This window comes from Pinus tabuliformis, chromosome 5_1 (genome assembly GCF_031772625.1).
Source record: "Pinus tabuliformis cultivar Carrire ecotype Pingquan chromosome 5_1, CPIR1, whole genome shotgun sequence".
Lineage (NCBI taxonomy): Eukaryota > Viridiplantae > Streptophyta > Pinopsida > Pinales > Pinaceae > Pinus > Pinus tabuliformis.
The window spans coordinates 720,467,135-720,493,117 of NC_142305.1; the positions used below are offsets into that span (position 1 = coordinate 720,467,135).

The 25,983-nt window shown below is 39.9% G+C and overlaps 1 protein-coding gene across 2 annotated transcripts in view; it reads left to right on the top strand.

Annotated features, from left to right (window-relative positions):
- LOC149166945 (choline-phosphate cytidylyltransferase 2-like) overlaps positions 1–25,983 on the top strand; it is a 156,648-nt gene that overhangs the window by 80,237 nt on the left and 50,428 nt on the right. For both annotated transcript variants that reach the window (XM_089432831.1, XM_089432830.1), the window contains exons 5-8: positions 10,275–10,317; positions 10,426–10,581; positions 11,543–11,623; positions 12,400–12,510. In XM_089432831.1, the coding sequence (XP_089288957.1) occupies positions 10,275–10,317; positions 10,426–10,581; positions 11,543–11,623; positions 12,400–12,510 (391 nt within the window). The remainder of the gene's footprint in view (positions 1–10,274; positions 10,318–10,425; positions 10,582–11,542; positions 11,624–12,399; positions 12,511–25,983) is intronic.

A 25,983-nucleotide genomic window follows, 5' to 3' on the forward strand; every position in this document is an offset into this window, starting at 1 on the left:
GCACTTGGACAATACAAGGATGCACAATATATGGGTGAGTTGTTTATTAAAGTTATTGAAGATGTAGGTGTTGATTCTTGTGTGCAAATCATTACAAATAATGCACCTGTTTGCAAGGCTATTGACATGATTGTGGAAGCTAAATATCCACAAGTATTTTGGACACCTTGCATTGTCCATTCTTTGAATTTAGCACTTAAATCTATTGCTTCTGATGTGCTTTGGATTGGAAGCATTATTGAGGATGCACGACATATCCGCAACTTTGTACAAAATCATACAAATGCCCTCACTATCTACAAGGAGTACACCAATCTATCATTGTTGAAGATTGCGGATACACGATTTGCCTCTTCATTCATCATGTTGAAGAGGTTGAGGGAGGTCAAGACTGCTCTTGGGGCCATGGTTATTTCAGAGTTTTGGTCTTTTTGGAGAAAGACAGATCAAGCAGCATCAAAAAGAGTGAAAGACACAGTGTTAGATGATGCTTGGTGGGAGAGGGTAGATCTACTTATTCAGATCATGGACCCTATCATTTCTTTGCTTCGATTTGCAGATACAAACCAACCCATCCTAGGAGAGGTTTATGAGGGATGGGATTCCATGATTGAGTCTATGAGGAGCATTATTTTACAGAGTGAGTGCCCCAAGTATGAGACATCATCAAAGGCCTTCTTCACCACCATACAAGATATTCTTGTCAGCAGATGGGACAAGAATTGCACACCTTTACATTGTTTGGCTCACTCATTGAACCCAAAATACTACAACCATGAGTGGCTGAATGGTGGACCTTCCCGCAGATTCCCTCCTCACATGGATGGGGAAATTTCACAGGGGAGGAAAGATGCATTGAGGCAGATTTTTCAAGATAGAGCATCCCTTGATGAGGTGGAGGATGCCTTTGCAGAGTTTTCCACTGGCACTGGTTGATTTGCAAGATATGATGTGATTAGAGATAGGGGGGCTAAGAAGCCCTATTCTTGGTGGGCAACTCATGGGGCAACAAGCCCTCCTCTACAACAATTAGCCATGAGGCTCCTCTCTTAGGTGACTTCATCCTCTTGTCACGAGAGAATTGGAGCACACATGGGAATTTGTATAGTGTCTAGAAGAGCAGGCTTGAGCAGTCCAAGGCAGAGACAATGGTGTATGTGCACACCAACCTTCGTCTTATTTACAGGCAGAGGGATGAGTGGTTGAAGGGAAAGACAAAGATGTGGGATGTCTTTCCTGATGATATGGGTTTGGACAACAGTGTTGAGTTGGCATTGGCCAACTTGGATCTTAATGAGCCAGTGTTAGAGCCTGTCACTTTTGATGATGGTGATACTGTAGAGGGGTCATCCTCCACACCAGCAGATGCAAAGATGACATTGGATACAAAGGAGGAGGATGCAACAAAGGAGAGCAGTGGTGACCATGATGATGAGTACAATGATGCTGATTTTGATGATGAGGATTGATGACTCATGAGCTACCTACTACCTTGAGGCCTGTAGTTGTTTTGTATTTTCTATTTGTATTTGCCATTGGCATTGCTACTACCTATGTAACACATTTTGATTTTGATGACTTAATGAGAAAACTACAGTATCTTGTCTTTCTCCTATTGGATCATTGATGAATATGTATTATGTCACAATTGTATTTGTATGCATAATTTTACTTTGTAAAACTTACATCTAGATCAAGATATATGTTTGAATCAATGAATTTGTATCATGAATGAGAATTTGTGTAAGAAATATCTAATTTTTAATATATATATATTTTAGTAAAATAATATATAATGTGTCCTAACGTGTCCTGTTTTGAGGGGTCAACATGTCCGTGTCTGACACTTGAATTCTCGTGTCCTTCGTGTCTATGTACGACACTTGAATCCTCGTGTCCTTCGTGTCCCGTGTTAGGTGACTTAGCTTGTACCCCTTCCTAGACCTGCTTCCATCTGCACCATTTGTCTTTTCTTCTTGTTCATGACTGATCCCCAGTTGTCCTTGTTTCTGCAAATCTAAAAAGATCTGAAAAATCATTGCATTAACCTCGACTTGCTTTTCTAGAGCTCTAGCAAGCCTTTCCTGTGCCTCAATCATTGTCTCCCTTGCAACTCACAATTTCTGCCTTCAAACTTCTCAATGTGTCTTCCAAACTAGGAGAATGTCCCTCTCCTTGCTACTCAATTGATCTCTCCCATCCTACCAATGTCTCTTTAGGCCTGTATGGAGAGTCGTATGAACTATACTCAACTATTCTGCTCTTCATCTCTTGGCCTTCTATTTCCTGCAATATGCCATTGTTAGCTAAATAAAAACATAATTAAAATCATACCTCAATGTATCTCAGGGGAGGCTATTGCATCTACATAGGCCAATCCAGATTAGCACGATACAACATCACAAGCATACCATCTCATACATGGATATCATAACCATAACAATAAGTAACCAACATGCATGCATGATAAACATATAGACAATTGACATGCATGCATAACAATCTACCTTTACCTCGAGGTCCAGTGCTGCAACCTTGCTCTGATACCACCCTGTAACCACCTCATCCCACATTTACCGGCTTTTACAAGCTCTCCAAGGTAACATGAGCTGAGTGGTACTATGATGTGACCCAACCTCCAAGTTCCAGTTATGGAAGTGGGGTCTACTAACCGGAAACATATTGCCATCCCTCAGAGACACTAGATCATCGAGGTGACTGACAACAACTGCTGGTGATCAATACCTGAGCGGGAACTTTCTCTTGTCAAGATTTACACTCGAACCACAGGCTTGACCCACTGTGCATGTAGTTGGAAGTTGAGTCTTCAACTGTGAAAATGTGGAGACCCAAATTTCTACTGCAACAACTGATTAAGTTTCTTCTATTTGTTAAATAACTGAACAAATTATTTACTGTGTTATACGGTAAATATCGAAACCAATACACTGCAACCTTCACTAATTAAATTATATGCGGAAACAAGAACTGAGAAAGAAGAAATACACAACACACAATGGACACCGTTGCTTTTTGAAAAATGTCTCCGGAAAAACCCAATGCGGGAAAACCGATGCAGCAGCTGAGGGTTTGTATTATTAAGCAGTGGTTTTCTGAATACAATTCTTCGAATGCCCAAATTGGCAATCCTATACAGAGATCTAACTGGGCAAAAAGGTAGTGAGATGATCTCACTCTATCACTCAAAGATCTGGCTCTGATCTGCGCTAGAGATGAGCCTCTGCCCTGCCTTTGCGGAGTCTATGCGTAGTACTGGGTCACACACACGCAGTCACTGTGTCACTGTTGTTGGGACTGCATTGCACCTCCTCTCGATCCTTTGCTAGCTAGAAACTTCGGACCTCTGGCCTCCCGGTCTCACACCCCGACTCGGACACTAGATCTTGACTATTCCTCAGCAGAATTTTGGACTCCCTCTGAAGCTCTGTGCTACCACAACGTAGCTCTATGTGGCCCCTGCATCAACCTCTCTGGACGTCTTTCTGCCCTCTCTGCCTTGTACTCTCCGGATCAAGAAAACTTCCTCCGGAAACTATCCCTGCCCCTCACTGCAAGAAATCACCTCAATCACTTCTCCGACAACTGCTGCGTTGCTCTCTTGAGAAATCGATCTCTTGATCTCTCACTTGATGTATCTCTGAAATGCCCATCAAGCCTCTTCTTATAATCTTCTTGTTGATCAATCAACAACCCATATTAGATTCTAATCAATGGCTCAGATCATTTTGGCTTGATCCTTGTCTTCTTCTAGAAGTTTCACCCCCAGTTTAATTAATACCCTTTAATTATTTTAATTTCCTAAGTTTAGACTTAGGCATCCATTAAAAATAATTAATTAATTTAATAAAACTGTCTCCAGGTGGAATTTCCCAAAAGAATTTCTAGGTATTCTGGAATACATGTGTCCTAGCCTCCCTGCAAATTTTGAGGCTTGGAGCACATTTGATGCTACCAGAAATCAACACTCCTTCTTAGCGAGGAATGTGCTTTAGTAATGCAACCTGCTGAAGCATCACCCTGACTCTGTAACATCTCCCTCTACGCTGCTGATGTCCGACATCTCTGCCCACCAACTATTGCGCAAATGCTGGATTTGTGCTACTGCTGGCCCTCCCACTACCAACGCTGCATCTGCACTGCAACCCTTTCCAACTGCTGCTGTCGCTGCAACAACAACGAAAAAACATCCAAAATACTCAACAGGTGTTCAGCATGATGCATCTGTTGCAAGTCTCTGCGCTAATCCTCTGAAGCCTCTGCGTTGCTGCTGACGCTGCACTATGCCAATTGCACTGCTGCCAAATCTTCTCTCCGCTGCTTAGTCTCTGGCGCTCCTAGCCACTACAACTGTCACTCCGACACTTCTTTGCACCAACTGACACTGGCCAATCCTGCTATTTCTGATATGGGCTCTGTAGCAAGGTATTGATCCAAGAGGTGGACTCTTCAAGGACCCTGCCCATCTGCAGTTCTTTCGAACTACAGTACTAGATCACCCCACCTCTCCCTTGGAGGTATCTGGGCAATCATGGCAAACTCCTCCTCCTCAATCTTTGCGGTTGCAGCCTGCGGATCATGTTTCTTGTCCTTGTCCTTCTTCTTGAGAGGACACTGTGTAGCGTAGTGACCAAATTCACCACACTGGAAACATTTGATCTTTGAGACGTCCTTCTTCTGCCTCCGCTGCTCCTGCTGCCCCTTTGATGCAAGGGCTGTATTCTCTTCCTCCTCCTTGGCCTTCATTCCACTGCTGCTGCTATTATCAAGTTTGCACTTGACTAAGTTTCGCCTCATCTCTTCCAATTGAAGAGTGGCTCACATCCCTTCCCAATCCGACAATGTTTCTTTGCCCAGGATACTCTAGACAAACACTTGCCATTCTTTAGGACTGAATTCAGGGCCAACCTCACCATCTCGATGGGTTGGGGCGTTGATCCTGCAACTGCCAACGAGTCTCGTACCTCCTGACGCTTCGATAGGAACGAATCAATGCGTTCCCCCTTCTGTTTCCTTGTGGATCTCATTTTCTCCTCCAAGTACATCTTCCGCTGCTCGGAAGATCTCTAATACAACGTAGCCAAGGCATCCCACATCTCCTTGGTAGTCCCTTTGCCAGCAATGTGACATACAATATGATCCCTCACTCCATCGAGGATCAACCGCTTGGCCTTCGCCATTTCAGCCTTGTACTTCTTGAGTGGATCCGCATCTGCAGGTTTAGCTACCACACTATCGACATAGGCTTTGAGATTATGCTCATCCAGAAGGCAAGATATCCTAGCCTTCCAGATCACATAGTTGGATGCTCCGTCCAACCGATCTTGATCTCTCAGCTCACTAGCTATCATCTTTGCCAACAAAATGTCGAATTGCCTCTTCTCTCCGCTACTCATCAATTGAGAAATCAAATTCCTTGGCTAGGAATTTTTTAAGGAAGAAATTCCCTCAAAAATGTCTCCTTCTGATGACGTTTTTCTGCCCAGGCAACTACTGCAGAAAGCTGCGTCTCACTTGAAGACTGCTCTGCGCTGACGCTTCTGTTGCGCTTCTCCCTCTGCCGCTGACAAATCTTGATCTGGAAATCTTACCTCTTTGTCAACTCACTCAGCGATAGATTTTCCTTGAGAATCTTGTCCTCCTAGCCTGGACTGCGCAATCCCTATGGGGATTCGATTTGCTGCCTATGCAGCGCTTCGATCTCCCTCCTCTTCAACGCTAGGCTCTTCTAGTCTACTCTTTTGCTTTACCTGCGCTTCGATACTATGTGAAAATTTGGAGACCCAAATTTCTACTGCAACAATTGATTACGTTTCTTCTATTTGTTAAATAACTGAGCAAATTATTTACTGTGTTCTACGATAAATATTGAAACCAATACACTACAACCTTCACTATTTAAATTATATGCGGAAACAAGAACTGAGCAAGAAGAAATTCACAACACACAATGGACACCGTTGTTTTTGGACAAATGTCCTCGGAAAAACTCAATGCGGGAAAACCGGTGCAACAATTGATGGTTTGTATTATTAAGCAGTAGTTTTTTGAATACAATTCTTCGGATGCCCAAATTGGCAATCCTATACAGAGATCTAATTGGGCAAAAAGGAAGTGAGATGATCTCACTCTGTCATTGGAAGATCTGGCTCTGATCTGCACTAGAGACGAGCCTATTCGCAGTATTATGTCACACACACTCAATCACTGTGTCACTATTGTTGGGACTGCGCTGCACCTCGTCTCGTTCCTTTGCTAGCTGGAAACTTCAGCCCTCTGGCCTCTCGGTCTCACACCTCGGCTCCGACATTAGATCCCGACTGTTCCTCAACGGAATTTCAGACTCCCTCTGAAGCTCTGCTTTGCCAAAACGTAGCTCTGCGTGGCCCTGCGTCAGCCTCTCTAGATGTCTTTCTGCCCTCTCTGCCTTGTATTCTTCGGATCAGGAAAACTTCCTCCGGAAACTATCCCTGCCCCTCACTGCAAGAAATCACCTCGATCACTTCTCTGGCAACTGTTGCACTGCTCTCTTGAGAAATCGATCTCTTGGTCTCTCACTTTATGTATCTTTCAAATGCCCATCAAGCCTCTCCTTATAATCCTCTTGTTGATCAATCAATGACCCATATTAATTCTAATCAATGGCTCAGATCATTTTGGCTTGATATTCGTCTTCTTCTAGAAGTTTCTCCCCTAGTTTAATTAACACCCTTTAATTATTTTAATTTCCTAAGTTTAGACTTAGGCATCCATTAAAAATAATTAATTATTTTAATAAAACTATCTCTGGGTGGAATTTCCCGAAACAATTTTAGGGTATTTTAGAATACATGTGTCCTAGCCTCCCTGCAAATTTTGAGGCTTAGAGCATATCTGATGCTACTAGAAATGAACATCAACTGCATGCATAAACTTTCCTCCATGTGGTTAAAACTGAAATTCTCCAATTCAGAGGGTGCGGTTGTGAGATTTGTGCCACTTTTTCAGGGCTAGCCTACAGGCCACTGCCCAGTACCACCCAAAACTCTTCAGAACTCATTCTAGAATGACAACAAGTATGTACAATGAATACTAAGGCTAGAACTTGCTCAAACATGTCAGTCACATGATAAACATTTCGTCAAACATGTAGTAAACATAGTAATTATAGGTCATGAATGCATATATGATCATGATCTTCTTAACTTCATCAGAGAATCATCAAGAAGGCTCAATGCCCTCTCAAGCTAGCTACAACAACACTTGTTAGCCCATGCATACATTAACCATTCCATAACTAATCAAATCATGAACAAGATCCATAGTAAGAGCACATCATTCAACCATGCTTGCAACCAACATATAACCATAATACAATCCATGACAAACCAACCATAAGATCAACACAATAACTATTAGATGTGCTCATAAATCACAATAAGAAAATAAGTCATATTAACATATACAAATGCCAACCAAGTCAGGGACTTCCACATACCACCCGACCATAGATTGGGTTGAACCAAATCTCTCTTTCAACCAATCACCTCCGTGCCATATTCCAAGCATGAATGTGGGATCATATGGGTTAAGCCAAAATAAAACCAACCAGGGCTTCTAGAGGCTAAACCATCTCAACCCTCATCCATAGGGATTTCACTTAACAGGTTCAGAAATCACTCACGCGAACAAGCTTGGATGCCTCCAACTTTCTTCACCATATCCATAGGAATTTTCCTGTCTCCACCCATCCGTCAAGAGTTACAGGAGAAATCCCATCTCCACCCTTGACCCTTGGGAATTTCCTGAGACCACCTCACCAGGATCCAAAATTTACCGGCCATCCAAAGCTTAAACCAAAATAAGGAACCCACTACACCATGGCTATCCAGGAAATGGCAAGGCAAGGCTAAAACCACTATCAATCCAGGCAAATCCCATGCCAATGACAACAAACTAATGCATGCACCATGCACCATAAACTAATGCATGCATCATGCATCAAATCCCCGCATGCTAAATCACACATGCACACTGTTACCTGCAATTCCACAACTATTTTCTGTCCTTGTTGCTGCCCAAACTTGTTTTTGCACTCCCTTGCTTTCCTTTGCTTGCTTGTTCTCTCTCCCCTTCATTGAACTTGATCAAAAGCTGTCAACTGATTCTCAGGTGCCTTTTTATCATTGATGTCTCATGTCTCTTCCCTTCCTATTCTTTTTTCTTTCATTTTCCTCTAATTTCTTTCTAATTTCCCTTGCATGCATATTTGTGTCTCTTCATCTTCCTTTTCTCTTATTTTCCTTTATTTCTTATATTAAATTGCCATTTATTGCCTCTTGCCTTTGCCAATTTCCATAGCTATTAACCACAAGTGACTCCCAATGTGATGTTTTCCCCCTCATTCAGCTTGGAATACGTGTCCCATGACCTTGATTGATTTTTGCCTTTTTACATGGAAATATAACCCGAGGCTGTTACACCGTTGGCTGCCGGCTGAAGAGATATCTAGGAGAAAAAATTCTCCTATGGGGGAACCCACTTTTGGTGGGTAACAAACACAATAGTTTTACCCTTGGAAACCCAAACTTCTGAGAAAACCCAACAATCTTTTTTTCAGGAGAAAGTGTCCTTTAAGCCAGGTTTACAAATCAGAAACTTGTCTAGAAATCTAAGCCAACATTACAAGTCAAAACAATAGTCTCACTTGGTCAACAACTACTGGTCAGCAATGGCCAAACCAGTCAAAATATCAACTTTGGTCAACATTAGTAAAACTAGGCTTATAGTCAAAATCGGCTTGCGATCAAATTCGACACTAGTCAAACTTGCTTATAATCAAACTCGGCTTGCTTATAGTCAACTCACACGTGTGGCTCTGCGATCAACTCGTATGTGCGGCTGTACGAACTGCAGTCAAACTCAGCTGGTCAAAACTAGATCAAAGCTCAGCGGTCAAACTCTCACATGTGCAGCCTCCTAGAGAGAGATAGAATGATGAAGAAAGATGAGAGATGAACAGATTTCTCCTTAGCTGAAATTTCTCCTCCACTAGAAAACATGAATGGACTTGCTATGTTGATGAGTGTCTCCTTACATGCACGTCTATTTATATAGAGCTCTAATGTTGGGTGGAGACTCAATAAGAAACCCCTCATCACAAGGAACCCCTTATTTAGTGAGCCCACATTACAACTCAACATTAGAGTAGAATTGTTTATTCCACTAATGAGTGAAAACCCCATTTAAATAAACAAATCTAACCTGCTCTATAAAAAATAGATCACTCCATCCTGGAGCAGGCAATGTGTGTTCCGTGGGCCAATCTCCTCGAGCCAGACACCAAGGCTAATGGGAGAAAGACTGCCCTGGGCCATTCACCCCTAGCCAAATCAGCATGGCCCCATGGGTGAATGTATCATTCCCCCCTAGTCAAATCAGCATGACCCCGTGGGAGAATGTCTGCCCAATGCTGAAAACTGCAGAAACATCAACAGTATACAGGGGCATAAGGTTTTGAGACAAGTTGAAAGTGAACTCAAATGATTACTGAATTTGTACTCTTTGCTTCTTGTATCCTCTTGAATTATCTTCATCTATTTCATTTTTTTTAGTTTTAGCAAGAAAGATGATTTAGACTGTTCTTTCTGTGAAATAGAGATTTTGGGATCCTGTCTTTCCATTAGGGATATACGAAAGGTTAGTTTATAGGGGAGGATTCACTCCAAGACTATGACCTCAATGACCAAGGTTTGGTTTAGGGGTTTATAATGCATGAGCTTTGCTTTCTTTCTCGATGAAGTGGCCTTGAGTTTATGTATTTGTGATATTTTAGTGGACTTCGATTTTTTCTTAATGCAGTTCATTTGGAAACTGCTTGGGGATATTATTTGAGAGGTTTCATGAGCAGATCCTTCTGATAACTGAACCATTTTAGAAGTTGAGTTGGTCCTATTTGTAATCCTTTAGTCTAAATTTCTTTCTATTATACTTTTTACAGCCTGATTGTTCAACTTTGACCATTAGTGGACATGAATATTTAAATACTGTAAAAACCAAGTTTCTGGTTGGATGGTATTTTGTGTTTCAGAACTTGCAATGATTTTCCATAACTACTGTACTTCTTTGTCTATCTGTTTGTACCTTTTTTTTGGCTACGTATTTAAGGTGAGTACTAGTATTGGGTTGAGATTGAAACAACACATATTGCTTCCACTTGTTTGATATATATATATATATATATGTGATAATCTCACTCTCTTGGTGATGATGTGTAGCTATGCTGATGCAAGTGGAGCTGGCAAGGATGTGTATGAGTATGTAAGTAATGAGTGCTTATTGAATATAGTACTGATATTCACGTGTAATGTTTGGCTGTTTCAATACATTTTGTGGTCAATTGAATACAATGAAATACTGTATGTTCAGGTAAAATCCATAGGAAAATTTAAGGAAACAAAGCGGACTGAGGGCATCTCAACATCAGACATCATAATGCGGATACTTAAAGACTACAACCAATATGTGATGCGCAACCTGGCACGTGGTTACACAAGGAAGGACCTTGGAGTTAGCTATGTGAAGGTCAGAGGGAAATCATGTGTTCTCTGATATGATTTGCTTCTTTGCAAGTTTTTTTTTAATTCAGGTACCCTTTCTTCGTAAATGTAATCCCACTGGGCATGCTGATAGGAGCACAATTCTTATTACCCTATTTTTATGGTCATTCTCTTATTGATTTTGTTCCCCTGAACAATTACGTTAAGCTCTAGAATAATTGTGAGCCATTGGGATTTCTGTCTTTGGGGATATACTTCTAAACTTAATTAATTTTCACTTTTTTGAAATTATGGAATAAATAAAACATTATTATTTTTAGAGGTAATCATAAATCATAAATTACATGAAGTTTCATTATTGTTGCAATGGAGAAAAAGGGCCTTCGATTGGCTTTGGAACGGGCACAAGGCTATGGTCAACTGTCAAATTCATCAATCATTTAAAGTCTGCTTATATCTTCAAATATAACTCAATCTTCAGTTGGAAATCTTTAGTCGTTTCCACATCTGCACCTATAATACTTTATATTCTTTTCAGAACCTTTGAATCTTTGATGAGATTAGATGCTAATGCCTATTTTCTATTCAAAGGATCTATGGATGCTATCTTTCTATTATAAAAACCTCTTATATATTTGATTTTTTTTATGACAAATAAACCAAAACCATTGCTTGTAAGCTTTTCATTCACTTAAAAACTGTTTCTAAATTGAAATTCACACTTCTTGTTTAGAATTCTTCGTCTCTCGAGACTCAAAATGTCTAGATGGAGCTTCCAAAGAAATATATGTTGCTTACAAAAGAATAATCTGGAATTGTGATACTCTGACAGATTCTGTAAATTCCCAATATGGGTGGTTTTAGTTGGTTCAAACAATAAACCACCTTTAAAAATTACATGAAAATTTCCTCCTAGAAATTGTGTGTAACACTTGGGAATGACACTGGAAGTCTCACAGCTGATTTCCAGAGCTGCCTTTCTGCAGGAAAAGCAATTGAGAGTTAACATGGGCATAAGCAAACTGCGTCAAAAAGTGAAGGAGCAGCAAGAGCGTGTGGGTGAAAAGGTATGCGATCAGTTGTGGTACTGTTTGAGTTTTGCTTTTATTTTTTTACCTCGTTCTATTTATGGTTTAAGACATTAGACCTAAGTATAGGTTAATGCCCCTCGCTATCAGTCAATGTGAAATTGCGTTAGGGATGTGTTCCTCATCACCAACATATATATATCTATATATATATATATATATATATATATATATATATATATATATGGACACACACACACAAAAAAACTTATTATATATGCATGTGTGTGACACGTACTAAATATCACACATACACTCACATATTACATGTATAATATTTATACTGTATTGTCTGTCTAATATATTTGATTATACACTATATCTTCTGTAATATTTGTTGTTTTTGAGGGGTAAATGTTCCCCAAAAAGCATCAAGGTTCATGGGGTGTTCCTTGTCCCCTTGTCCCAAAATGGCCAGGAGCATGTCCCCAACCCAATAATGGGAACATATTAGATAGGAAATATATTTTATACAGTTTTTAACGCACATTAGATATTCTCTATCTCTCGATGTGTTTGTGTTTTGCACCCCAAACCCCAATGAACCTTGTTTAAAATGATATCCTTGCTCCTGTGATCTTTGGAAACTAAGCTTTTGGCAAGAACCTGTCGGAAAATTTTGAGGGACATTATTGGGTGGTTTATTGTTTTGTTTCCTTTTTTCATTGTTCCACAGTTGTAGTTGTTATAATTTTTCTTTGTGATTATAATTTTTTCCTGGTATATTTATGATCAATATATTTTGATTCCTATAGTTACACACTGTTGCAAAAAGTGCCGATATGCGTCATCGTGTGTGGGTCGAGATTGCAGACCGATTGGTAGCTGGTTTTCTTGAGAAGTTTGAGGAGGGCTGTCATTTAATGGTGAGTAATATTTTCATTATCTATGATGGAAAGGGAAAGTATTAGCTTTTTGATTGTTCCTACTAGTGTTGCAAAGTTTATTTCAGGATAGAGGTTACCAAAATGCTATAGTGATGTTGATCATTTTAATCAAGATAACAAATCATGTTCAGGACCTCAATTGTTTTTAAATCACACAATGCTACTTTATTTGATATGATATTTTTGATAAATTCTTGTTTTAAAGTGTCCATCATAGATCCTAAACCCAAATTTTTTCTCGAATCACTATAGAGTTGAGGAGTTCAAGACGGCACTCAATTCTTTTGATTCCCTCCCTTTATATGATTGTGTGCTTCTTTAGCTTTAAAGATTTATTATTAACCTACTTTCTGCTATATTCATCGTTCTGAAAATGATCTTCATAGTTTTCAAATACTCAAGGGTTTTTTGACACAGCCAAATTTCCTTATCCTTTTATCCTTTTGGAACCCTTCATGAATGTTTAAGACCTTTGCCTTTCTCTTCCTTGTTGAAACTTTGCTTCCTCTGAATTAATAAATCGGGGCATCTTTCCAAATCGAGCCCTCCTTCACTTGTTTGAACTGTGCCTTGGCGCAATTTCCTTATCGGTCCTTAGTATCACTCACACTTCTTAGTGCAAAGCATTGACTACGTCTTATGCTTAAGTGCAACTAGGAAAAGTTGCCACTGTCACCTATTTCCCTCTCTTTAGGTTGGGTAATCCACCTCAAGTGGGGCTTCCCTAATTGCAACTAGGTTCCTTAAGGTAAGAGTTCTAAGATGGCCTAGCTTACCACTCACTTGAATTAACCTTGTATGATTTTTGGTTGTTAATTGAGTTAACTCTTGATGCCAAAGTTCAGACCTGATTTTGTGATGTTTTTGTTCAAGTAGAGTTAGGATTTATGAGGTATTGCTTATGTGTATTAATCCCCTTAAATTTCAGATCTGAAAAGTAGCTTAATGCTGTTATAAACTTCCTAAGATATGAATTATTTGAACCAACATCCAAGTAAATTACAGAAGATAGTTTTAACGTTGAATTAGATGTGAATTGGAGTAAATCTATGGCTAAAACAATTGTAAATCTGAAGAATTTATGTCACTTACTAAATGTGAAATACAAACTTAATAAACAATGTCAGATGATCTAGATTACCCCATGTAAATGCAGATTTTGGGACAGCAAGCTAGATTTTCATAAATATGTAATTTACAGCTTAAAGATTAGGGCTATCTACCATGCAACCTAGGGTTTCTAGGACTGAAATTTATGTGTAAGCAACAAAAAAATTCCAGATATATGTAAAACAAAAGAAAAAGAATGAATAGGTAATTTGCTTGCCTAGAAGCTAAGTCATAGGACACGGCCCTTAGGTGTCCCGTGTCCCTTATCCCGCGTGTTGGACACAACATGACCCATAAATTGTGTCCGACATGTTTTTCAACATGTCCTAAAATCAGGACACGTGTTTTGAACATGTCGGACACGTGCCCTAATGTGTCCCGATTTTAGGACACGTGTCTTACTAAAATCCAAAATCCAAAAGTGTCATGTCTTGATTTTTATTTTTTTATTTTTTCGGTCAATTTCATGTCTGTTCATAAGAGGAATACTACTGTGTTAATTTTAGGTAGCATCAGAAGTGCTCTAGCCTTGAAAATTGGTGGAGAGACTAAGGCACTTGAGTTCTAAGTAACCCAAAAATCGTTTGGTGAAATTCCACCCGGATTGTATTTTATTAAAATAATTAATATTTTTAATGGAGTCCCTAAGTCTAAACTTAGGAATATTAAAATATTAATGGGTATTAATCAAAATATAGGTGAGAATGATCTAGTAGGTGGATCAAGTCATGTTTTAATCTTAACCGTTGATTAGAGACTTAATCTCGGTCATTGAAGACTCAACAGGTTAAGTATAAAATGGAGGCTTGGGGTTCATTTGGAAACACACATAGAGGGAGAGAATTGATCTAGAATTCGATTTCTGGGGCTAGGAAGCTGAGAAATTCGAACTAAGTGATCATTCTGCAGTAGAGGGGTAGTGAGAATTCAGAAGAAGGACTTTCTGGAGAACACTGATAGAGAGCTGACGTTGGGCCAGTCTCGGTCCACGCAGTCCTGACACAGAGCTAGAAGGGCCAGCGCAGAGCAGAAAAGCTGTTTGTCACGCAAAATCCAAAATTATCGGAACAATTGAAACAACCGGGAACTGTTGGGAGAGCTGACGCAGAGGCAACGCAGTAGCTGGGAGAGCTGACACAGAAAAGGTGCCTGTCAAATAGAATCCAGAATTGCCGAAACTGCTGGGAACTGTCAGAACTGCCGGAACTACCAGAACTGCTGGGAACTGCTGGAACAGCCGGGAGAGCTAACGCAGAGGGCAAAGAAGGTGACGCAAGGTTGACGCAGAGCCTGAAACGCTGATGCAGGGCCTACGCAAAAATAGCCGGGGTTAGCCAGTCTTGTGACGGATCAACTGGAATTCTGCCAGGTGAAGTGAGGTAAAACTCACTCAGATTTTCCGTCAGTATTTTCTCTGTAAAGGATTGCTAGATGAGCATCCTAGATTTGTATTCAGATATTTCTCCTGCATAATAATAAACCCTCAGAGCTGCTGCACCAATTTTCCCGCATTGGGTTTTTCGGGGACCATTGTGTCCAAAAATAAGTGTGTCCTATGTATCTTGTTCTTTGCTCAGTTTTCTGTTTCATGAGATCAAATATTTAATTAGTTTAGGCTGCAGAAGTAACTTGCTTCAGTATTCAGAAGAATAACTTGGTTAATGTATTTTAAAAATCAAGTAGGTGAAGTAGATTCTGATTTGCTGCAGTAGGGGTTCCTTCGAGTCTAGGAAGTTTCACATACTGAGCGTGTGACTATCATTGATTTGTTGGCGTACGAAGGAATTTGTGGGCAGATTTTCACACAGTAAAATAGATCTGGATGCTACATACTTAATTGTGGCTCGTGGGTTCACCTACAAGGAGATCGCTCAAATAGGTAAAATAATAATTTAATAAATAATAACAAGGAGTTCACGTGATTGGTGGCTCCAAACTTTTGGCTACTCGACACCCCTATTTTCCATCACTGATAACATTTATAGTGATGGATTGGCCCCACCTAAGCGTATGTTGGCTAGAATATGGACATGAACCATAAATTTGCACCCTTTAAAATTTTGATAGCTCTAGCCTCCAAGTATGGGTTTAAGTTACAACAATCATCAGGATTCGTTTTAATGATTGAAAGTATAATAATAATACATTTAAATTTTATTCAGATGTATGTATAAAAAATTAAAAATATACACATATGTATGTATGGCATAGCCACATATGTAAGGTTCAAGAACGATTTTAGTTCCCTTCCTAAAATCGGGGTTTCCCAAGTAGTGCCCTTCCTAAATCCATAGGCCTATAGGGGAGATCCCATGGGATTAGGATTGAAGATTAACCCCCCATTTAAGGTGAAGGAACAAAACCACAGTAAAAACCTTTCCTTCATCCACGTCACCGAATAATCCATGCCCAAAATGCCCGAATGAAAATCAAGCCTAAGCACTCGATTGCACAATGAAAAACATACCTTTTGAATCGGGTTGCCCACTGTCTAACATATGCTCTTGATAGATGGGTGAGGGAACATACAACTGATGCAGGGAGCAGAGATAAAGTGGTACATTACATTGGCTACAAAGGTGTCTCTCAGGGGCTGCTTGCTGCCCATTGGAAGAAGATGAATAGAAGAAAGGCTCTCCAGGGGTACCCACTTTTGGTGGGCAACACAGACTTCACAGATCTGGTAGATCTGCTCCTCAGCTCACAGATCTGACGCTCTTCTTCACAAATCTGATCCACTGTGGCTAGATCTCCTCAACCATCTTCAGATCTGCTCCACTACGGACTTTTGTGGCAATATCTCCTCGACCCCTATCAGATTTGCAATCACGCTTTCCTGCAATCGCATTACAAATTCTTGCAATCACATTGCGAATTCCGACAACTGTGAATTCTTGAAATCACATTGCAAAATCTTGAAATCGTGAATTCCTGCAATCACACTGCGAATTCCAACAAGTGCAAATTCCTGCAATCGCACTGTGAATTCTTGCAATCACACTGGAATTCCCACACTGCACATTCCTGCAATAAACATGTCTTCTTCTTAAGGCTTCGACCCGAGGTCTAACATACTTGGGCCGACCTTCCACGATCTTTCTTATAGTAGCTATCTTAGATATATATCCCTCACTCGTGAACAACTCTCATGAATGATCACATGCATAATGTGCCTTTAGGCCTCTCTATTGGCCTCTATTTATAATTCACTTTTAGGGTTTCTTAGGACAACTGTAGATCTTTTTAGAGTTTTACCCACTTTTCCCTTATAATATTAAGTTGAGTTCTTTTCCCACTCACTTAGGGTTAGAACCCATGACTTGGGTAACTTCCCAAGCCTTTTGGTGGGTTTAAAAATCTCCAACTCCATGACTTTCATTGCATACCCATGATTGTCCTCGCATGACTCATGATTTTCATTGCATAGCCATATCTATCCTCACATGTTCGACGTCTTCTTTTATACTTTATCAATATTTAACTTTCATGGTGCATGATTGTTCTCACATGCAACTTGACTTTTCCTTGCACCATCATGAGCGTTCTCACATGGTTCGTGACTGTTGTTGCATGAGTTGCAAATTCCACACTCTTGCTTGAACTTGAAGATTCAGACTTCCATTGGGCAACTGACTTTCCTTTGTAGTCTCCCTCTGAAGTTAGACTCCCTCTGAGCCTAGACAACCTCCACTGGCTCACTCTGATTTCCCTCCTGGAAAGTGTTGCTACTGAACTTGTGTCCTTCAAAACTCAATCCCAAGCTGCAATTGAACACTAGGTCTAATCAATTCTAGACCACCACAATTCATCTCTGCAAGTGATCTTATCCTCTTGGGTCAAATACTTCATGTGCACATGGGTCCCTTGCCAGATTTGCAACTCGACAACCCAATGAAGATATTACCTCGCCATCAACCTGCCATCAGCATGAAGCTACCTCGTCCAAGGAAGCAAAGGCACCTTCTCTGCTAAACCTCTTGCTCCATGTCCAAGCAACACTATTGCTCTCTGCAACAACTCCCTCTCTGCACACTCTGATCCATGTGCTCTTCAAAGAAGCTCTCATACCATTTTGATTTTTCTTGAGCCCTAGATTTGGTCTATGACTAGATCTTAGCACATAAACACACTAGGAACCCCAACACAAAAGTACTTTGCACAATGGAAATATAACAACAATGAATTCAATTAAGTACACATTTATATGGCTCAAATCTTGACCTTTATTTATCCATTAATAAAGAATCATTAGGGATCTCTTACTTGCGATCATGGCCCTTCAGATCTCTGATACAACCAATATACATAGTATACAAAACTAGGGCTTGATATCTGATCCACCAGATTTACAATTTGCCCAACAAAAATCATAGAAAAAGGCTCCTTTGATCCTCTGTACCAACAACTACTCACGGTCAATTTATTCCTTCAAATTCACTGTATAACTTGCCTTCAAAACCAGTTGTTTGGTTGTCCTTCACCAAACAAACTTCAACATATACACTCAACAGTCAAATCTCCTTTTTTTTCAAAACTCCTTTATCAAACAGACTTCATAGATCTGGTAGATCTACTTGCTTAGTTCACAAATCCGACCCTCTTCTTCACATATTTGATCCTTTGTGACTAGATCTCCCTGACCATCTTCATATCTGCCCCACTATGGACTTTTGCAGCAAGATCTCCTTGGCCCTCGTGGTATTTGCAATCATGCTTTCCTGCAATCGTGCTGCGTATTCTTGCAATAACATTGCAAATTCCTACAACTGCGAATTCTTGCAATCTCACTGCAAATTCCTACAATCGCGAATTCTTGAAATCAGACTGTGAATTCTTGCAATCACACTGCAAATTCCTGCAATCACATTGGAATTCCCGCACTGCACATTCCTGCAATAAACTTAGCTTCTTCTTAGGGCTTTAACCCTAGGTCTATCATACATAGCCCGAGCTTCCACAATTTTGCTTGTAGCGACTATCCCTGATGGATTTCCCTCTCACTCATGAATAACTCTCATGAATGATCACTTGCACAATGTGCCTTTAGGCCTCTCCATTGGCCTCTATTTATAATTCACTTTTAGGGTTTCTTAGGAAAACTCTAGATCCTTTTAGAGTTTTACCCATTTTTCCCTTATAATATTTAGTTTAGTTTTTTTCCCACTCACTTAGGGTTAGTACCCATCAATGTGGAAAAAGTCGAAGTCGGGATTAATTTGGCAAGGGTCCAAAAGTTGAAAAACTCGGCAAAGTCGGGAGTTTTTCGAAAAAGTCGGCAAAAAGTCGGCAAAATTAAAAAAACACAAAATTATTCATTTTTTTTAATTTTTTTAAACATCTAGAGTATCCACAACATCAAATAAATGCATTTCCACATAAACATGTAAAGAAAGCTAATATATAATATGTATATGAAGTCTAATGCTACATCACATATCAAAATAGTGAATCAACTCCTGAATTTTGAGTCCTGTCTGAGTCTCAACTCTCAAGAGTCAAATATCAACAAAAAAATAATAAATGTACATCATGAGTCATCTAAAAGTCATCAAGTAATCACTAATCAGTCACTGAGATCCTCTTCCCCTTTTACAGGAATAGGGAATGGCTTTGCCTTTTCCTCTAGAGGAAGAAGACCCTGCCCCCGGGGATACAAAATGAAATGGACTCAATCGTCCTCTAGAAGCCGATGGAAGAGGTGGCCTCTGTGCTATGATGCCGCTGCTGCTGCCCACCCTAGATGGTGTTACCTCCTCCTCAGCATCCTCATCCAGTTCTGCTACTGCCTCCTGACCCTGATGTTGCTCCGCCTCCTCCTCCTCTATCTCTGGCTCTCCCTCCTCTGCAACTGCTACATTCTCTAGATCCACACCTAACCAATCCGGGATCGTGTCCAAGATCAGCCTCTCAGTCTCGACTCTCCATGCAGCGGTGGTATCAATATTGTCCAATGAGATGGCTTCCACATCAATAGGTTTTTGAAGCTGTCTCACCCACAATCGAAGATTGTAGTAGACGTAAACCATGTCATTGAGGCGTTGGGACTCCAATCTGTATTAGGGTCATAGATTGTAAATTAGTACTTAGAAAATTTAAATATTAAAATTAATCAAACGAATTCAAAAAATTTAATTTGAAATCTTTTTAGTTTTTACCTGTTGCGCTTTTTGGAGTGTATTTTGTCAAATACACTCCAGTTGCGCTCACACCCAGAGGAACTGCATGTTTGGCTGAGCACTCGAATGGCAAGCTTTTGGAGATGGGGTACTCTAGCACCATAGCTTGTCCACCAAGCATCTACAAGTTAAAAGAAAAATGAGAAACATAAAAAAAAACATTGAAATTCTAAACTTGAAGGTTTGAAACAAACTGAAGCTTACCTGGCATTTTGGTTGTCCTATTCTTAATAGCCATGTTAAAACCAAATGTGCCACCTCCCATCCTATAGACCTCCATTTCTTTAGAAATCTCCTCACGTTCTTGCTCAGATGACACCATCCTCTCGACACAACTGAAGAATCCATCCATCACCTTGGCATCAAATCTGAAACCACAAGCATAAGAAAATGCAGGGTTGAGGTAGACACCTGCAACATGAATGGGGCGATGGAGGGTATTGTTCCATCGCTGATCAATCACTCTCCATATGACCTGTTGTTTCTCTAACCCCTCGTCTCCCTTATCTGCATAATAAGCACGGATGGCTTCTTTGGCCCTATCCATGGCCTCATACAAGTAGCCCATTGTGGGCTTCTCTCCATCAACCAACCGAAGAACCTTTACCAAAGGTTCTGAAATGGCACACACCTCCTCTACTCCTGCCCAAAAGCTTTGATCATATGAAACTAGTCTGCATATGCCCTCTCCCTCCGGTTTGCGGCTAATAGCTAAAGAACGCCAATCCGCTGAGAGAAATATGCTCTTCACCTCCCACATAGAATTCAACAGAGACTGAAGAGATATGAAAGTAGTGGCAAATCGTGTAATGGCAGGCCGCACCAACGCTTTGTTGTTGGTGAATTTTCTCATCAAGCTAATCATAGATGAATGATTATATATAAAGTTTGTTATGCTCTTGGATGATTCAACAATATCCCTCACAGTAGGAATTTTACTATATCCTCCAACATCAAGTCAATGCAATGAGCAGCACAAGGTGTCCAAAACAAGTTAGGATACCTCTCCATAAGCATCTTGCCAGCTGCAACATAATTTGCAGCGTTGTCCGTTATGACTTGGACAACATTTCTTGGGCCTACTTCCTGAATGAAGAGGTCCAACAACTCACATAATAAACGTGCATCTTTAATGTGTGCAGATGCATCAACAGATTTCATAAACATTGTCCCCTTGGGACAACTAACCAAGAAGTTAAGAAGGGTCCTACCCTTCTGGTCAGTCCAACTATCTGACATGACTGTGCATCCAGTGTGCTCCCATGATGCCCTAAACTCTGCCAATCTAGCAGTGCACTCAGTCTTTTCATCTTGAAGAAGAGGCCCTCTCAACTCTGCAAAGGTGGGGGCTTTGTACCCCGGGCCAACGACAGCAACAGCATCAAACATAGGCTGGTAGAATGGGTTTGTCTTGGCAATGTTGAAGGGAACATCACTCCATAGAAGACACCTACTGACCAACTTGTCAGCTTTTGCCTTTTCCTTTTTTTTCATTGATGATTTGATCCCAGGTTGTGAACCAGCTGTTGTTCTAGGAACAAAAAAAGATGAGATAGAAGGATGAGTACCCATGGGTGAGGAAGGTGATGCTGCTGTAGAAGCACTGCCACTCTCAGGTCCCCCCACTCTTGAGCCCCCTACAAGTTGGTTTCTTAGTGCTGCCCTGGTGTCTTTTCCTTCCTCTTTATCCATCAATGATTGAATGGCCCATCGGATGATTTCTGGACTTGGTTTTGTGCAAAGTTCAATATTTTGGCCCGGAATTTGCCCCAAATGGAATTTTAATCTGTTGATGCCTCCTGACATATGCTTGCCACACAACTTGCAAGTCAAATACATTCTATTGACCGCCCCAGTTTCGGGTATAACATCAGGCTCACCAAACTCCCACATAGAATCCAAAATCCTCGGCATTTTGTTTTAAACTTTGAGCTGGAATTTAAAGTTTAAACCTGGGCACAAAAAAAATTGAAACAAATTCAAATCAGCAAAATATAATTAGTAATTTGTATTGCACTCAGAATTTAGAAACAAATTAGTAAATTTAAAATTTAAATTACAAATTTACAGTAATTTTAATTTTTAATTTTTTAAATTTTTAGACCCACCGAACAGTGAACACTTAAGCCATATATATTTAATATTTATTATTATATGTTAACACTGTGGGCTCAATTTCTGAGCTAGCATTCTTCAAGTGGGACTGATATCCTTCACCAAAAGGGGACTGATATGCTAGAGTCTTGTTATCAAGCTGAATGAAGGAGTCAAGGACTGTGTGTTTTCATTATTTGACTGATATAAAATTATAAATAACTTAACAGCTATACTGTTTGAGAAAATAAAGTTATAAACAAAAACATATGTATCTCTTTTAGCAAACAAACAAATGTCAAAAACATACCTACAGCGGCCAGCCTACCTCACTCAAACTGTTCGATGAAAGTTCTCTGGAGTCTGAGAGTCTGAGACAGATTACACAAAACTTTGGAAAATTTATTGGGTATTTAATAATTAATATATCTCCAGGAGGGTATCACCGTATCTTACAATGGTCATAAGTTGTTAAAACTTAACAGTGAACGCTGAGCGGCTGAACAGTTGTATAATATACAATGACATAAATATTAAATATACATAACAGTTATTTGAATTTTGGATAATGGGCACAGTGAACGCTGAGCGGCTGTCGCTGAACAGTTATAATATATATAATATACATAAATAATAAATATACATAAATGATAACAGTTATATATATTTTGTCGATTTGTTATTTGGATAATGGGCCATGGCTTTCCGCTGCCCGCTATTAATCATAATGTATTAATAATTTAATACGTAGCTTTTAATTTTTAACAGCGTATAGTCTGGACTCTGAGGCTCTGAGCATACCTTGAGGCTTGCGGGGGCTCCTCTTGAGTCTTGACTCTTGCAATGGCAACGTTGCAACTTGCAAATGCACACCGAAAATTTGACAGTTGAAACCCTCGATTCTCCACAGCGGAACAAGCCAAAACACAGTGAAAAACTAAAACGAACGATTTCCGGCTTTTTATGCCCGCGGACATAAATTTTTTAATGCCAGCCGATTTTTTCAATCGACTCCCGATTAAATCGGGATTAATTCGATTTTATCGCGATTTTTTCGTTTCTTAAAAAATCGTCAAAAAGTCGGCCGATATAATCGTTTCGCCCAAAAAATCGCATTTTTAGGAATAAATCCCGATTTTTTCGGGACTTTTTCCACACTGGTACCCATGACTTGGGTAAATTCCCAACCAACTCCCTTTTGGTGGGTTTTCTCCTCTCGGAAATACCTTCCGAGCTACCCAAATTCCAACACTTCTGAAGACATTCTTTCTTGGAGGAGGTTCAGTCCTATGTTGATCCTTGTCCTTGATTACTTCAACATAACTTCTTGGAGAAACAACACTTTCAATCTTCTTCTCCCTTTCATTTTGATTTGGATTTTGAAGGTTGATGACTTTGCTTTCAGGCTTCTCTTCAACCTTGCTCTGTGGGGGCTTGGAACTTGTGACTTCGTTGCATGGAGCTTCATCTACATAGTCAAGACTTGTCAAAATACTTTCTCTTCTTTCTGATTCTTTTTCCTTCATTTTTAAGTGAGCAATTTCATGTTTCTTTTCATTAATGATATGATTCTTCTTTTCAACATCCTGCATTTACTCCTTCTACCATTCCTTGTGCCTGTTTATTTCGGCTAAAGCTGCGTCAAGCTCCTTTTGCTTTTGAATAACTTCTGCTTCATGTATTTGATTTTCCTTCCTTGTTTTCTGAAGATCACTTAAGGCACTAATCAATTCTCTCTTCATTTCCACTTCTGCTTCTTCTTCTTCCTTGTCGTTAGGTTCTTTATTCTGAGTATCTGATCCCATGAGGAGCGCTCTATCTGAATCATGATTATTATCATCATCTTCATCTTGATCTGCATGCTTCTTTAAGTAAAGGTTTTGAAGCTTCTCCTGAAGATGTTTGACTGATGAGCATTGACCACTTTGGTTTTCACAGAATCTGACAAGGCACTTAGAATCACATTCTTTGCTTTTGTATTGTACCTTTTTTATTCATCTGTAGATGTGTTTCTAGAAATAACTGAATCCCATACATCATATCCAAGAGCTCCCAATTAGACTTCCATTCTAGATTCCCATATTTCATAGTCTATTCCATTGAACAATAGAACTGGACCAACCTGTTTCTCTTCATCAGTGTAACAGATTCTGAACTGGTGCAATGCCAGAGACTTCCTTTGATTGTTTGGAGGCGTGCTTCCTTGACCTTCCCATCTCTGTTCTCCTAAGATCTGCCTTCCACCTGTTAGGCTGTAACCGAAGGAAACTGCTCTGATACCAATTGCTGGAAATACAGAGAGGAATGGTGAATCAATATTTCAGGAATTATTAAAAATTTTACCATTTATAATCATTGCACCATTCATCATCAAATCATAAAAGCAGCAACATAAAACAATATAGAAGCACCATGAAAACATACACATGTGACACAGAGATTTTAGGTGGAAACCCTTCCGGGAGAAAAACCACCGAACGTTTGTCTTCTTTTTCTTATTAATTCAATCTTCTTTTACAATGTACTGGCACCAACCAGTATGCAAGCACCAACTTGCGAGGCACTGACCTCAATCATCAACGGGCACCCACTCGCTTCAGGAACGGACCTGATGGAAGCACCCACTTCTGACAACGTTCACAAACATCGATAAACTAGAGGCACCAACCCCCAAGTTGTTCTCAAGCAACCACCTGAAGGAAGCCAATACTCCCTTACTAGCAAGCCACCACTTGGGCTGAAGGCACCGACCTTCAAATCACTACTTGGACCTCGATTTCATGCATTTTCAAACTGGATTCACAAAGTTACAATTACAAAACATCAAACCTCTTTGCAACACAAACCTTGTCTCAACAGCCTTGCTCAGTACATATACATGTCTCTGTCAAACAATAATATATAAAAACATCTCTGCAAATACAAACCCTCTGCTTAATAATCTGACCCTATCATTCTGCGATACTATCACATGATCATGATTCATAAGTAACAATACAAGCTCTTTCCACTCACCAAATGACTCAAACTGTCGAACACTAGTAGGATCTCAAACTTTGACCACTGTATACTCTGTCCACAATAATATTCTCATACCTACATCAACATATTAATTTGGCATACATCACCAACAATAATATACTCAGCCAATACTATTATAATCCTATCAATAGCATACTCAACAATACATCAAACCCTAGCTCAAACACCAGCTCTGCTCAATACATCAACAACTGCATATTACATGGCATCTCACTAATACATTTAGTCACATTGAGATTGGAAATCTCCTAATAGCTTCCAGCAACAATGCCCTCAGCAGGAGTACAAGCATCAATAAATTTTCATGACAATATAGGGCAATGCCATGATAGTACATGACAATATAATAATAGGTTCAATATCAATATGATTAGTTATAATGCACTTAGCAAGATGCCACTCTATCCTTTGAAGCAACTCTGGTCATCAAAATGCTTACTATCATCAGCTGCACTAACTCTGTCCCACTGTACACATACCCTAACACAAATGTGCATCAACCATAATAGGACCAACACATAGTAATCTCTGCAACCAGAACAAATTCAAGTTTCTTTGTTGCACTGACTTATCTCAGATCCGGAAGCATCCACATATGCTATAGAAGTATGAAGTCAGTCTTCAAAATGCGCAACAGCTCTAGCACCTTGTCTTACTGGATCATGACCATACTCATTCAATACGTAGGTTATCCTCTAATTGCACTTGCATCCCTCAGGCAGAGCGCTCAGACCTTTAGACAAAACCTCAGAATGCCTGTGCCTTAGAGAATCGTTTAGCCACAGAGGGATCAACTCTAATTCTTACTATCAGTAAGTTCAACCACCAGTAGAGGGTATGTATCGGATCAGACAAGATCACTATATGTACTTAATCATAACTAGATCAAAGATAGGCCTTTTTTCATCAGGTTAGAATAAACAGGGTTACACTACAACAAACTATGCATTCACATCATGTCTTTATTCCAGGAAGGAACAATGCACGGGTATAACATTCAATACTATGGCTTCAGTTTTTACACATCACT